This window comes from Pagrus pagrus (assembly GCF_965226575.1).
Source record: "Pagrus pagrus genome assembly, chromosome: 16".
NCBI classification, from domain to species: Eukaryota; Metazoa; Chordata; class Actinopteri; order Spariformes; family Sparidae; genus Pagrus; species Pagrus pagrus.
This window is the reverse complement of record NC_140200.1, coordinates 26,631,030-26,647,824: the sequence shown is the minus strand read 5'-3', so window position 1 is coordinate 26,647,824 and position 16,795 is coordinate 26,631,030. Positions and strand designations below refer to the sequence as shown.

The following is a 16,795-nucleotide window of genomic DNA, read 5'->3' as shown; positions in this document are numbered from 1 at the left end:
ATTTAATGAATAAATAATCAATTTACAAAACTAAAAAAAACAAAAACAGAAGGATTAACCAGCACCAGAAATGCTTGTTAGTGTCAGCCCTGAATAATTTAAGATTATTTCATCAATACTTTAACACTAAAAGTCATCCAAATATATTTCTATTACATCTATTTTAACTTAACTATAGAAGTCCATATAGAGTCCATTTTCTTCCAGTTATTGACGTGGTTGTAACACTGCACCTCCTGCCACACCTGAATGAAATATTGAAGGCTCCGCATATAAGTGAAGCATTCAACAATCTGCTAAGTCAGTCTGCTGCTCAGACCCAACACCAACAGCTTCCTGCTGTATTTGTGTTGTGCTGAGTAACAACAGTTTTCCCGTGAGGTTGCCAATTACGTTTGAAGTGCAAATGTGCCATGCAGTGTTTCATAATTAAGTGACTACAGTGCAACATCCTGGATTTCAAAGCTGCTGGATAAGAGAAAGCAAGTAATGGGAAGAAGTGAGGAAGACGTGAAGATTCAAGTTGTTTTCAAAGAGAATTTTACATGAAGAAACAGCAAATGTGAGACGAAACAGAAAGAAAAGGTAATGAAAAATACAGTGGGTTAAGTATGAAAATCAATATGTTCATTGGATGGATGTGACATCAAACTTCAAGGGTAAATCGTACCTTTGCTCGAAAACATTCAACTGATTCTTTTCACAAGAACTGGATCCCATTAAAGTAGTGATACCATTAAAGGAGTGAGACTGCTAAAAGTTTTTGAGAACTGGATATCTAAAGCTGCAGTGATTGATATTTTGTCCATTAAGAGGCAGTGCAACAAGCCATAAACACAACATCTGGCATTTACAGTTGTTATGGTGAATACAGTACGTGTCTCTGTCTACTCAATGAACAGAAGTCCAATGCTACTTTTAGATCTATTCTGGTAGCCACCAACTCCTGAGAAAAATACCTGGCTCTGCTAAATGTTGATTAAAGTCACCCAGTCTTTTGAATTCATTGCAACCAACATGAATTTGAGACACTGTACCCATGATCACACAGTTTCTTTTAACACAGCAAAAAGAGCAGACCAGCACACTCATGCTCTTGCAACAAGAAACTCACAGGAAATGCTCTGTTCTGATTTGTCAGATTTAGCAGGGCTGAGCAGGCACCGTCCATATGTTTTTGCAACCATGGCAGTGGTTACAGGGCTGACTGCAAAGTTGTGAAATCACAGCCAAACAGAAGTCCTGACAGCTCGTTTAAAGGCGTGGTGCGTGCATTTCCCTGTGGATTGAACATTTTGATACTTCACAGTATTTATATAGTACCTAGGACCTGTTTGAGAATCAAAAAGACATGAAAATCTTAGTTTCTACAATATGGGCTCTTTAAATGTGTTGTTTGTTAGACCAAGAGGTGAAAGATGCCTTGTGTGACTTACATGGTTCTTGCTGTCGGGCCTGGAGCCTCCCAGGAGCAGAACCTTGGAGCTCTGAGCATGACCATTCTGACATGCAAGGTGGAGTGCTGTGTTTCCTGCCTGGAAACAAGAGGACCAATGTTTAATATTTTTTCCGTCAAACATACCATCAACCAGATTAGGGTTGGGCCGATGGCTCACAGCCATCGACTACTAATCCTTGACCATCATAACCCTGATTTAAAAGGCTCCCCACCAGAGCACAATTAAGAGGCATGTCCCCTCAGAGTTGCCGTGTTGTTTGTGATATGTGGGGAGAGGAAATGAAAAGAAGTATGTTGCTGCTCAGTGCAATAACATTACATCTCCATTACTCATTTATTACTTTCTTATTAAACCGGTTCAGTTAAGCGAACACAAGACTCGGTTAAATTTGTGGCAGCAGTGTTTCTTTCCCGCGGGCCACTATTTCTCTCAGTCATGCTATTTTTACACACAGTTTTCTTAGCTTAGCTTCCTTGGCTAGTTGGCCAACATTGTTTTACACATATGAGACTGAACACAGCTTAGTTGTGAACATGTTGTGCGGAGATGAGAATGCTTTTAAGCCTGGCACAGGGATGTATGTCGGTGTTAACGGGAGATAGTTTCCTCTGCAGGATGAGACAGTTGGAGATTCATGTCAGAGCAACGGTGGGAAACAGCAGCTGCTACAGTGGTGAGCTAACACACATCTGCTGCTTCACGACAACACTGGACATGCTGCCTCAAATTCATGAACAACGATGTCATCGTCCATCACGATGTTTCACTGTAGACATCATCATATGTCAATTCAGCAGACATCGCCCAGCCCTAAGACAGACTTAAGGATGCTTACAAACATTGTTTATCAGTGGATGGGATTCGCTCAGTAATTAATGACAACGAAATGATGAAGATAATGGAATCTGCATAGAAGTTGCTGCATAAAAGCTAAAAGTGAAAAAAATAACCGTGCTGCACGTGTACACGCATTCACATGCACACACACAAAATGACACTCCTGTTTTCCAGCAGCAATCACAACCACACTGACCAGACAGTAGGTAGTTAAGATGGCACTCACAAGCGCTCATGATTTTGAAACAAGACAACCCTAATGATTATCTGGTCTCTCAGTCAAGGTTTAGTTATGAGTCAGGACTAATAAGCTACAAGATTAAAAGCATTAGACTGATATTGAATACTGGCTATAGTTTAAAGGCTTGTGTTAACACTGCATAACCAGAGCTGTGTAGTAAATTGAGAGGATTGGACAAATCAGCAGGCAGCAGAGCCCAAGCTTTGTGTTATATCTGATTATTTTCTACATTATATATTTTCCATAATTACTCATTTATGCTCATGTTATTTATGAGATAGCCTCTTAATATTTCCCTCCAAGTGCACCAGATTGATGCATTTAACTTTAAAATGTGCAAAATGTTCTTTCAGAGGAGCAGGCCCAAGGATCCCCCTGGAGGGTCTGAGGTCCACCCACCATAGGATACATTCAGATCGAATCTGGCTGTGCGGGGAAACGCTGCAGGCTTGTGTGTGGTGTGGATGTGTGACTTGATGGGAACCCCGCTGATCAGTTTACTGAAAGGAGAAGCTGCTATGTTGTTACGCTTCTAGCATGCAGGTCCTTCTAGTGATTGTTTGTCCTCGTCGACAAATTCAAAATAACAGTAAAAAAACAGAATGTGAGGCAGATCATCACTGTGTGTTTTAAACTGGCACAAGACCAAACCGAGTGATCACAAGTGAAACAGAGCTACACAAAGAAATGTTCGTTGTGTTCCTTCTGTAGCATTGATCCATGCTAAATAACACTGCCTCTGATCTGCCGTCATACCTCTGCTAGAGTGGGTTAAGTATGCCAGTCCTACAGTGATCATCGGCATCCACAGATGTGTTTAAACTGTTGCACAATGTCAAAATGAGTGAAAACACATGACACATTACATTACAATCCACTGTGGCTTCAGTCATTCATGCTGCCAGTCTGATGCTAGCTTATGTGATTGGCCACCGCAACTTGACGTCGGGCTGCATTTCTCCAAAAGTTGAGTCTGCTTTAACTTTTTCACTGTAACCAGGTGCGTACTTTTGCAGAACCACCTGCGGCCCGCATCACCGCAGCCAACATGGACTACCCTCACTAAAATGCGTTGTCGTGAAACCTCGTGAAATCCTGTGGGAAGCACTGCTGGTGACACATTTATTTCCCTTTATTTGACAAGATGTTTGTTTTTTTTATCAACATAATAGGCAGCCTTACTGAGCGCAAGTGAAATTAGACCATAAAGAAAGGTTGTTTTTTAATTGCTTTTGAATTCAACTTTTGGAATAGGAAGAAGGTGCCAATCACCTTGTTTTTGGCATGAACGTTGGCTCCAGCCTTCACCAGCAGTTTGACGGACTGGCAGAAGCCATGCCAGGACACCTCATGGAGAGCTGTGTTGCCATCCTGACAGGACAAAAGACAAAAAGCCACATTTAGGACAGCCCGACTGATGCGCTTGACTTTATGTCAACACAAAACAAGTGTCAGAGATACCTCCATTTATGAAGAGTTCCTTTGTCATACTAGATTTAGGAAACACATGAAGAATTACAGTGATACTTTGATGAGATTCCATCATTACAACTGAGTCAAGTCAGACTAAACACCCACTCTGCTGTTCTAAGTTTATCTCAGCTAGCTGTTTAGACACTGTCAAAGGTTTCACATAAAAGCATACCAGAAAAGAGAGGAAACATGCCCTTTGAGCATCAACAGCATATCAAAACAGAAGCAAATCAGAAAACTGGAAGGCATTTCCATAAAGACTAAATATGCTCTTCACTCCCGGAAAATCAGAAAAGGGAGACATGTCTGATGAACAGTTTTCAGTGTGCCAACATTAACCTCTAATGTTACAGCAGAAAGTAATGCCTTCCTCTTCCTCATCAGTGGGGTTATCAGTGCCTACGTTTATTTATTATTTTAATTTAATACTTAATTATTACGATTACTATTTTTTACTATATTGTGGCAATACATAATTCTGTTTAAACAGTGTATAGGTACATAGTGAATTTTGATAAAAGGCTAAATCTGAGCATTATTATTTATTATTATTTTAATATAATTTGAATATTAAATAATATTAAGGAAGGACAATCGATTAGGATTATAGAGGTACATTGACAGCACTAAGTCCTACTTACAACAGGTTCTTGGGATGCAGTATGAACTGAAAAAGTGATTCATTCAAAATGAGCCAACTGTAAAGGGGTTCTGGGGAAAAGGGCTCTATTAAACCATGCAGGGCACTGGCTGGATTATTTTTGTATAGCCACTGGTACAGCGTTAAGCATTAACTACTAAAACTTCTGTACAGACCAGCTGTGCAGGATTGTGGAGTAACTCTTCAACATGAGCCTGAAGCTGGGAAACGTGCCAATGCTGTGGAAAATCTCCTGCGTGGTACCAGCACCAAAGACCCCTCACCCAAAGGACTTCAACAGCTACAGACCAGTCCATCTCCGCCCTCTGGTGGGTCCTTTTTTGGACCCACTCCAGTTTGCCTACCAGCCTGGCATCGGAGTGGACAATGCCATCATCTTCCTCCTGGACAGATCACTGTCTCACCTGGAAATGCCTGGAAGCACTGTGAGGATCATGTTCTTTGATTTCTCCAGTGCTTTCAACACCATACAGCCTGTACATCTGGGGTACAAGCTGGAGGTCACGGGTGTGGACCAACACCTCACGTCCTGGATCCTCAACGACCTCACCAACCGGCCACAGTATGTGAGGACTCGGGACTGTGTGTCGGACTGCAGTAAAGGGGCCCCACAGGGAACAGTCCTGGCCCCTTTCCCATTAATCACCCCACCGCCATCTACAAAAGTCCTGACGACTCTGCTTTTGTCGGCCTCATCAGGGACGGGGACGACAGAGCCTACAGAGAACTTATTCAGGACTTCATAGACCGGTGCTGGCGGAACCACCTCCAGCTCAACGCCGGGAAGGCCAAAGAGCTGGTGGCGGATTTCCGCAGGCACAGACAACCCTGCACACAGGTGAACATCCAGGGAACGGACATTGAGATGGTGACGTCTTACAAGTACCTGGGAGTTCACCTGAACAATAAACTGGACTGGACTGATCACACTGCAGCAACCTATAAGAAAGGTCAGAGCAGACTCCATCTGCTGAGGAAGCTCAGGTCCTTTGGGGTACAGGGGGCACTCCTGAGGACTTTCTATGACTCTGTGGTGGCATCAGCCATTTTCTATGGAGTAGTCTGCTGGAGCAGCAGCATCTCGACAGCAGATAGGAAGAGACTTGATACACTTATCAAGAAGGCCAGCTCCATCCTGGGATGCCCTCTTGACCCAGTGCAGGTGGTGGGAGACAGCAGGATGATGGACAAGCTGTCATCGCTGCTGGTGAAGGAGTCCCACCCACTGCAGGACACTATCACAGCAGTGGTCAGCTCCTTCAGCGACAGGCTGATACACCCCAAGTGTGTGAACGGAGAGTTATCGCAGGTCCTTCCTTCCTGCTGCTGTTAGACTGTACAACCAGCACTGCTCCCAGTAGACCTCACTGTGTACTGTGCAATAAAAACTCTATACATAACTCATTTCTCATTTTGGTTTGCACTAACTGGACAATTTTCACATACATTCATATTTATTATTTATTAATAACAAAACACTGCCACACTGTTTATAATTACACTGTTTATATGTGTACATAGTATGTATATACAAGTCTATTTCTATTTCTTACCTTTTTATTATATTGTTTATTTTTTAGGGGTTTTTTTGTTAATTGTAACATTACTGTCCTTTTGCTGCTGTGACGCACACATTTCTCTGTTTGTGGGGCTAATAAAGGAATTCTGATTCTGATTCTGGAAATACAATATTATGAATACACTATATTTCAGCACAGCATGTAAAGAGTTTTGACATAAAATACGAGTGTGCATGGCTATAATCCCTGCAGGTCATCTCACTGTGACTCTAAACACACTCCTCTAAAGCTAAGCAGATTAAAGGCACACTGCTTTCTCTCTGATTATCAGATGCTTTAATGCAGTCATTATGATGGCTTTAAAATTCCCCATTCCTCAGAATGACTGTGATAGAGGTGCCATTAGCCTCTGTGTGTGTTCTATGTTTGTGTGTGTTTCTCATGTTTGATCTGCACCTTGTCTTGTCTGTCCAGTGCACATCCTTCCTGGATGAGAGCACTGATGACATCACTGTTTCCCACCACGGCAGCCCTGTGTAACGCCGTCTGCTCCCCCTGCCAATGACACAAACACACATCACTGACTACCAATATGCAACACTCAAGTAACAGGATAAGAAAACCAGCATCCATCCATAAAAATCTATTTCATCATGTGAAAATCTTGGAGCTCCAATTTGTTATCTCATTGTATTATTAATTTACAGTGTATTTGCTGGGTCATTCTCATGCCATGAAGATTCATAAATCTTTGTGAAAACTATTATTTTCCAAAGCAATCAACTTTCCTGAAAATAAGTTGTTGAAAGGTTAAAGTAGAGATACAAGATTTTCATACATCACAGGTGACACAGTCTCTTGAAGGAATAGATTGGTTTTGGGGGACTTATGTTTTATTCCTACTTACTTTGAGTGGAATAAACACACGGATGGATTACTTTTGTATGTCGCTGCATATATTACTGCATTTTAATGGGATCAATAGTAGACCCGCTCAAAAGAAATACACCCTTAAACATTTTTGACAGTTTTGACAATTTAAAGTTAAAGGTAAAGTTGGACATTTTGGCAAATATAATTATTTGCTTGCTCACTCTTTCTGAGAGTTAGATGAGAAGATGGAGACCAGTTGTCAGTTTCCATCCAAATTTAGTGCAACTTTTGATAGAATTTCAAGCACATCATTTATATTAATGTGTGTTTCCATCCACTACTGTTTTGTCAATACAACAAGTCGGTTCATGGAGATACAGATTCTCCAGTAGGTGCTGTTAAACCACTGCAGATAAGACACAATGAGATGACAGGATGAAAAGAACACCAGCCATTTTTTGTCTGTTTTTTGAACTGAAGCTCCAGTGGATGTTCAGAGGTCCCATATTATGCTCATTTTCAGGTTCATCAGGTTATCACTTTTATATTTGGTGTCTACTAGAAGATTTTTACATCCAAAAACACGTTACTTTTCTCATACTGTCCATTGCTGCAGCACATCTATTCAGCCTGTCTGAATGCTCCATTTTAGCTTCTGTCTCTTTAAAACCCTCCAACTTAAAAGTCCAGTCTGCTCTTATTGGTCAGCTCTCACATGTCTCAGCAAGCTGATCGTGTTTCGACACCAGCTTTGCCGACTACATGACTGTATAGTTGTGACATCTCAACCTTATGGAAGTCCTCACGGCTAGTTTGAAAGCAAAGTTTCTGAATACGGGCCATGTGCACTGAGCATTTCGATACTTTCACAGTTTGTCTATAGTACATAGACCTGCTTTATAATCAGAAAAAAATGGAAATCTCGCTTTCTACAATATGGATCCTTAGGGCACATGCATGTATTTCCTTGCTAAGTCTGTTTGCTTTTGCACCACATAAAAACTTTCTTTTGCCATATTTTGACTTTTTTTTATTTCCACAAATTTAAAAATGTGCATAAACAGGTGGATGGAAACACACTTCATCTCATGTTTGAATGTTACTACCCGATCTGGAGTCAGGATGGGGTTAGACTGGAACACTTAGCCTGGCTCTGTCCAAAGATTTAAAAAATATGCCAACGATCACCTCTAAAGCTCATTGATCGTATCACATATCATCACTAGGTGATTTGTTCATCTGTAACGGGGGGATGAACCTGCTTCATTTTATTCACATGCGACAAGCGCACTGACTGTTTTGGTTCTTCTGATTACAGAGCCATTATTTAGGCCACATAGATTTTAACGCACACAAACCTCAGTCAGATAAAGGACCAATGAGTCAGGCAGAAGAGACTAACATATTCAACTAAACAAGCCCTCTGCCCCTGCATTCTCTCTTATACTAGGGAACGGGGAGGGGGGATGGCAGGTAAAAAAAAAAGAAAGGGGGATGCATTTTGGTCATTTTCCTATGGAGAAGGATGGCATCCCACATCATCTACTTCAAATCTTCAAATCATCTTCTCCATATCAGTTTATAAATTCATACACAAACTGAAAAGTGAAATTAGACTTTGTGGTTTATCAACAAGGAAGTTATGTGCTGATTTCTCAGCAAATGAAAGCCAGGTGCAGTGAATGTGCACAGCATCATAGAGTCTGGTCTCCAGAGTGAGGTTGCCAGGTTTGTACCATTGTGCCCATACACAGACCACAACCAAAGCTTGTGCTCACCAACCAAAACTGGTAATCCGAGCAATAGCTTGAGACACTGTACAGATGTGCAGGGCAGATAGATACACAGTTGTTCATCAAGAAATCGTTTCAGCACGTAACTCCAAAAATCCCCAAAAAACAAACTACCCCCTTCAGTTTTGACCGTTTTGTAAGCTCCTTTTTAATAAGCACACTATGTTTCTCCAAGCTCAGCAGAGTTATTACTGAACCAAGCATTAATGATGTTAACATTCTCCCAATGTAGCAGTTATACAAACCACAGCAAGGTAAACCCAAATAGCTCCATTAGCTGTTTAGAGTCCACAGTGGTTTGTATAGCCATATGAAAGCAGTAAGCGTAGAGTCCCAGGAAAAAGGTTCAGCTCATATTCATGCTCAGCCATAAATGGAGTTGCTGAACACAGATTAGTGGCAAGTGACACTTGGCAGGTTAGGTTTGACATGAGAGCACAAGAAGAAAGAGCAATGATTACCATGAGGGATGGAGGAGAGAGAAGTGGGAGGAGAGGAGGAGAGGGTCATTGAAAGCCAGATAAGAACTGAACCGAGCACAGCAGCAGCGGTGGAGGCGTGGAGTTTGTTGAGGGAAAGAAGGACGGGGAGGGGGGGGCAGATTTCTGCTGGCTCAGTAGGAGCAGGTTTGGCTAACCTCCTTCACTCTCCCTGATCCTCCAGGCTCTTTCCGAGCCCTCCTCCACTGTCTTCTCCCCTCCTCATCCTCCTCCTGCTTCAGTCTGCACCTCCTGCTCCCTTCACTTCTGGAGGATGTATTGCAGCCTGTAGTAGAGCTCACTGACCACAGAGAGTGAATTTGGCAACGCCAGAGATCTGTATTATCGCTATCTGTGTTGCATCCTGAGGGCGAACCCACAAGGGGACAGTCCAAAGAGTCCCATTCAAGGCCACTGGAGGACATTAGACTACAGGAATCTTTGTGTTATAGGATAATGATGGTCTAAAAAAAAAACCTAAAAAAAAAAAACAACAGAATTGAGAGCAAAAAAATAAGCAATCCACTGGTTACCAGCAATCAAGACTGCAGGGCAAGAGCTGGACGTGGATGCAGTTGAAATATGGCTGACACAGCTGACAGACAGATGAATTTACTCACATCGTCTTGGATGTCCAGGTCACAGCCAGCTTTGAGCAGGATACGGACAACCTCAATGTGGCCTTTGTAGGCAGCCAAGTGCAGGGGGCTCCTGCCATACTGTGGACACAAAGCACACATGACATAAGCACACACACCTCTCGCAGAAGCAGAGAAAGTTGAATAAAGAAACCCACCACTGCTGGCCCATAAACAGAATCACAGCCCGCTGAGTCAGATACCACTGCAGTATGAGTTACAGCCGTCATGGCTGGTGGCATGACTGAAGACATCTGCTCCAGAATACAATCCATCTCAGTAATAAGTCAACTGAAAACAAACAAATCCTTAATCCATGGTTTAAGAGAGTAGTGCACAATGTGCACAGCTGTTCATGTTAGCTGAGCAGAGGATCTACTCTGCATCCTGCCAATATAAGGCTGTGGGCGGGCCCTGAAGCAGAAGAGGTTACTTAACTTGTTAAATAATGTAATTTAAAATATGTGAAAACCTAATTTTTTTTTTTTTTACAAATAAATAGTTTCTATAAAAGCTGTTGTCAGCAATGTCTGTTGAATACGTTTGTCAAAACTATTGATACTTTAATTCTTTTTCAATACCATGTTTATATATTTAAATTTATATATTAAAATGATACGTCATATACTTTCTACAGTATCGATAGTAATGAAGTAATAAAAATACAAACATCCTCAATCAGATATTCAACCCAAGGCTGCACAGATATTAACATTACACATATGTTGGACAACCGACACTGGACAACCAGCAGGTGTTGAACTCTGTCTGTCCCTTTTGTCTCCGATTGCCACCTATTTGCAGCTTGTAAATTTAAAAGTTTTACAAGGAATATTTCCTATATTGTGTGCCTTTGATGTTTTTTTTCTTTAGACTTTTGTATTGAAAGAGGAACTGAGGTTTTTTATAGTAGTATTCTATATTATTCTAAGTTTTTTGATTCTGGTATTGTCCTTACTGTGGACTATATCCAAAGTAGATATAGAAAGGTATGTTGCTGTTAAATTCAGGACATTTTTTCAATGCTGAGCGCCACAAATAAAATTCAACTCATACTTAGGTGGATGCAGAAACCCTAAAGACAGACACCTCCAACCCAGAACCTGTATGTATAAGTCTTTAAAGAAATTAGACCTTTGAAGACGTCAGCTTGGGTTCTGTGAAATTATAATGGACATTTTTACTATTTTCTTGCAGTTTACAGTCACAGCAATTCATTGATTAGCCAAAAAAATAATCTGCCTATCATTCGATAATGAGAATTATCTTTAGTGTCAGCTCTAATCCATTCTACTCAATACTCAAACTCATTCTACGCGATGCTCTGTACTTAACCAGGGAGGGTACGATGACATAAGGAAAGTCAATAGCGGGGAATTCCTTCATACAGAAGCCAGGACACATTAGAATTCCCTGGGAGGATTAGGTTAAAAGCTGTCAGCACACCCAGACTTCCTGAACATTACATTCAACATAATGAGCTGCATGAAGAAGAATGACAGAGCAGGATGTCAGCATTCAAACTTCAAACACAAGATTCAGGTAATCTCTGATAATCTTTAATTATACTGAGTAAATACAGTTTAATTACAGACCCAGTGTGTATTCCCACACAACAGCACAAGCCACATTACATCCCAGGTATTGTCTCTGCGTTTGCAGGTTTGTGCTTTGTTTGGGTGCAGCTCAGTTCAGCTCTGCATTTAATGTGGTCCTCCGATTGAGTTACACTGGGCCTGGCTTGGAAGGAAGCCACCAGCCAAGCTCAGGTAAACAGCAGGCCTCAGGCCTGCAGGAAGCCTCTGCTGTCTCTACACCGACAGGAGGTCTGTTTGTGGCTGTATGCATTTTCATTGGCAGACAAGTTACAAGAAATTCCAGCACAGAGAGTCATTCAGTTTTCATTCCATAGTTGATCCACCAGAGAGCAGTGAAAATTTATTTTTCAACTGTTTAGAAGGCTTCTACCAGATATAACTTATACTGGTATGCTCCCCTTCAGATGCCGATAAAAGTCCATGCACCTCACCCCACAACTTTTATCAGCTGTTGTAGGTGCAGAGGGTGCTTGTTGAGATTGATAGTTGATTGTTAAGTGTCATTTCCAGGTTGTCAAATACTGACACTGGGAATGACACTCACAATCAACTCCCCAGAATAACTTACTGCAGCTTTAACAATGAGGGCAAGCAACTAATATAAAAGAGGAGTATTTAACACTGTTGGCTTAACAGGAACTTCCTCTGCAAAGACGACGGCTGACCTCATCGTCTAGATATTAAACATAGTACGAATACGTTTGCACAAATTTGTCCAAAATCAGCCGTCATGCTCTGTTGTATTTCTTACATATTATAAACATATTATACTTATTATAAAATGTACATGAAGCTTTGATGACAGGTCTTAGGTTTGGTTTAGTGCATCTCACCTGCTTTTTCCACTTTCTCGTCTAGATCAATCTCATCTATCTCCCTACTTAATCCTTCCTGCCTTCTTTTCTATCCATCTGTTGTCTCACTTTCAATCCATCATATTATAGCCTTTCAAAAACTATTCCTACATTCCTTTTCTTGAGCAGAGGAATGCTTCATATGAAGCTCTGCCCCATTTTTTCCTGGATTTAGCTTGCATAATGGCACCCTGTCAAAATAGCCAAATACTGCTGGTCAAAACAAAATCATCAGAGGGAGTAGCAGCACATGTAATATTGTTTTAACCTGTTACAATATGATGACATGTGTTCATTGTTGCCATGGAAAATTGGTTTGCAGTGCCAGGACAGAAAACACAAAGCGCATGATACAGAAGAAACACACTACAGTATAAAGCATGCACACAGGAATAGTGCTCAGCATTGGCTTTGTATGCCGTCTCTTTTCATTTCAGGTATCTCCCACAGAATAACAAAATAATATCATTAAAGCAAAGATTTAATACTGTGCCTGCAACAATTGCGTCTTTACATAAAAAGTTAAACTCATTTCCTGAAACCAGGAAACATGCAGCATAATAGACCTGCTGTTACAGTGTCTGCGGACACAAACAATGAAGAGAAACACCAAAGATAAACAGTGTGGAGATCTACAAGCTTGACCTGTGTGTTGTTTGATAACCTTACTCTCCTCAGAATGAAAACATTTTTCTTTCACACAGACAGTCGACTTCAAGTCAAGTTTCAATACTGTGACATTATTTAGGTTTGGCTGCCATATGAGTAAAGTGGTGACTAGCCTATCATTACCTCCCACATCCAACATCCAGGCCACTGTTCTAGATAAGCATTGGCCCAAACTGGCACAATGGGGTGTTACATCACATCCTGTGTATTGGTAAATGACCTTTGAACCTTGCTGTGTTTCCAGGAGATGTGAGAGCTGGGATGAAAGAATAAAGCAAGGCCTCAGGGGACTTTGGTGCCGGGTCTGACTGTCACTGTGTGTGTGTGTGTGTGTGTGTGTGTGTGTGTGCGTGTGTGCGTGTGTGTGTGTGTGTGTGTGTGTGTGTGTGTGTGTGTGTGTCCTGTGCTCCATCTGGCCAAGCAGCAGCTCAGCTGTGATACTGTTAAACATTTGGGTGCATACAGCAAACTGCCAACTTCTGCTGGAGGTTACTCAGCATGGAACATCTAAACTGAGTCAATCAAAATTACATTCACTCTCAGCTAAAAAACTGTTATTTGGTATTTTGATATTTAGGAACTGAGAATGAACCAATACAGTCCAAGGACCTTAGGTACAGTCATTTTGATAGCAAATCCAAGCTGTCATAATTCTAAGACATTAAAGGAGCTGTGTGGAACATCTGTGTTGTGCTGGAAGTCGGTCGTACGTTTATGTTAGCGGGCTCCATTTCTAAAGTAACAATAGCTACTACAGAGAGAGGCACTGAGACGAGGCACTCTAGAACATGGATAAAGTAAAATCATTTGGACTGTCCTAAAAAATCCAACCTGAGTCCTTCACAAAGAAATCCAGCAGCATTAAACAACTTAAAGAAATCATCAACCAAGAAAGACAGGGAAGGTCTCATGCTTCATGTGATGTTACAATCCACTCACATATGGCCAAAAAAAAAGTGATTAATACATGTAAATTGCTACAAAATGTTACATAGAGCCCCTGTAAGGAGGAGAGCGTGGACGGTCCTTTAAAGTATTTGAGGTTTTTTAAATTTTCTCCTGGTGTCTCACTGAAACCAAGGAGAAATTGATATGATGCGCTTAAATCAGGGAGGCTAATATATGAGCTGATATTATTTTATTACAGATATATCAGTATCAATATATATTTCGCTAAATAACACTGATAAGTGACAAGAAACGGCAATATAGAAATGCCAAGTCTGCTTGAGGTAATTTAGAAAAAGTGACAAGTTGATATTTACAGTACATTGTAAAACCTGGAGATCTCAAAATGATTTGAAAAGATGTTCTTTACATGGTTGACGCACGGTCGAGCTCATGTACCCACTTCAGATGGGGGGTGCACTAATGCTTTTAGCTTTGCAGCTACAGTGAAGATTTGGGCTTAAAAAAAGTTTTCAATAATGTCTTTTCGAATCAATTAGGAATCTCTTCAGCTTCTGGACACTTAGATTATGCCTGACGAGCTGTATGGAACCATTTAAAGATTTTTTTTCCGGTTGTTTATTTTACATCTTTGTACTCTGCCTTAATTTCAATCTCAAATACACACAGTAGAGAGACTATCGCATTGACAATATCTATCCTGACCACATTTTGCCATGATGTCACTCACACACACACACACACACACACACACACACACACACACACACACACACACACACACACACACAGACTTTCAAGGTAAAAACAGTATCAGCTGATGCTGTCACAGCTAGTAAAAATGTCAAACCATACCCAGCCCAATATCACTGCAAAAGATTTTTTGTACTGACACGGATTTGCTTTCTTATATAAAATTAAGCTGCATGGCGAGCCTACTTTTAGAAAATGAAGCACGAAAATTAATGAATTTTAACTGAGAGAAATAAAAGCCTGCTAATTAAAGTAAGAATCTCTTCAACTCTCAGATCACACAGTGTTATTAAGAGGAGGTGTCTTAGCATATCCATGTATGACACCCACACAAGCACGCTTCACCAAAATGATGAGAGCACTGTGACAGCCTGGAGCAACTACAGTAAAGGGCGAGTGAATACATTGGCAGTAAATTATTCGCCTGACTAAATCTCGAGCTGCTGGAATTATTTGCATTAGCATAGTTTTGAAACATGATGGGGTTGTGTGTGTTTGTGTGTAAGCGGATCCAGTGCTGCTAACCCTTACATGGGCTTTGTTTTGTGTCTAATTGATTTAAGAGATGCAGATGAGCCCACAGAATAAGTGTTATGTTACCCAAATTAATTTACCTTACAATGACTGAAGAGATCTGATATCTGGTCGGAAAGTTGGGCCACCTTTAAAAACATAGACTAAGGCTACAAACACTAGACCACATCCAGGAGTCACACAACTTAGTGACACAATGGGAGTAAAATGACACCCAAGGATGCAGACACTACAATACAGGCCACCAACAGGAGAAATAAAGCTTAGGAGCTGATTTGAGCCAACCAGTTGGTTCTGAGCCTGCATTCACCATGAGCAACAAGATCCGATCAACAAGTCACCAGAGCCCACCAAGAAATAATAAATCATAAATAATAAAAAAGAGCTTAATCAGTTCTGAATTTATGTTAAAACCACACACAGGCCTGTTGTTGGTCTGCTTTACTTTGAATACACCCAGTCCCATTGGAATAGAAAAGAGACAAAATAACCAGATTGAGACTGCTGAAAAATGTGGGTCCCTGTTTGTTTGGTTCAAGTTTAATTGACTGATTTCACAAATCTAAATTAATTAGTGCAAACAGGTAAACAGAGTTTGTTTGAGCCAAACCACACAGGTTAGGTCTTAAAAACACATTTAGTTTTATCAAAAATTGTTGATTAGTGTAATCTGTAAGAAATAACCAGAATTCGAAGGTACCTCCAAAACTAAAGGGGGCAGCATTGCTGCTTACTGCAGCTCTTTGCTGTGGAGCTAAGTGGTCCTATTACCTGACAGGAGTCTGCCCACACTGCAACCTTCAATGACAGAGGGAGTCATTGCTCTCACACAGGCTCAGCTGCCTCACAGTGAACACGGCTGGACACTAGACTGGGACTCAACAGCCTCTGAGACTGACAGATGCCAGTTTAAAAACAGGGGATACAGTATGGAGGTGATTTACAGTAGCTGACATGGCAGGGGACAGGAGAGGCATGACATGGCAGAGGAAAGAGAGTGGAGCAGAGGTTCAATGACTTGTAGAGTCGAAATATGTTCACATCTGGTGATTGTGGAAAGACAAACCAAAACGGTGTTGGTGAGCATTATTTCATTTATGTTGAGTTTGAATGGTGATTCAATGACGGTATCAAAACCTGATACCTTGTCAGGGACCAAATTAGAGCTGAAACAATTAGTCTATTAATCAATATGTCAATTAACAGAAATTAATCTGCACTCATTGATAAATGACTGAATTTCTAAGTCATTTTTCAAGCAAAAGTGTCTGCAACCATGCAAGCAGCTCTGTGAGGCTCTGCTTAGAAGTAGCAGTACTAAATGCTAATGGTAACAGGTACAATATTTACTATGTTCAACTTACTTTTGCATGTTAGCATGCTAACAATTAGCATCACAAGTACTGCTGAGGCTGATGAGAATGTCATTAGGTTCAATAGTATGTATTGCAATTTATTTGCAATTTATTATGGGACGAATAGAAACTTGACCTGAATATGGAA

At 40.9% G+C, this 16,795-nt stretch overlaps 1 protein-coding gene across 4 annotated transcripts in view; it reads right to left on the bottom strand.

The window, feature by feature from the left end:
* ankrd6b (ankyrin repeat domain 6b) overlaps nt 1–16,795 on the bottom strand; it is a gene marked incomplete at its 5' end in the record, with an annotated part of 50,975 nt that overhangs the window by 14,010 nt on the left and 20,170 nt on the right. For 3 of the 4 annotated variants that reach the window (XM_084377549.1, XM_084377551.1, XM_084377550.1), the window contains 4 exons: nt 1,437–1,535; nt 3,811–3,909; nt 6,649–6,747; nt 9,958–10,056. In XM_084377549.1, coding sequence (XP_084233675.1) covers nt 1,437–1,535; nt 3,811–3,909; nt 6,649–6,747; nt 9,958–10,056 — 396 coding nt within the window. Of the gene's footprint in view, nt 1–1,436; nt 1,536–3,810; nt 3,910–6,648; nt 6,748–9,495; nt 9,763–9,957; nt 10,057–16,795 lie in introns of those variants that run through there. The other variant, XM_084377548.1, reaches the window with a different exon arrangement.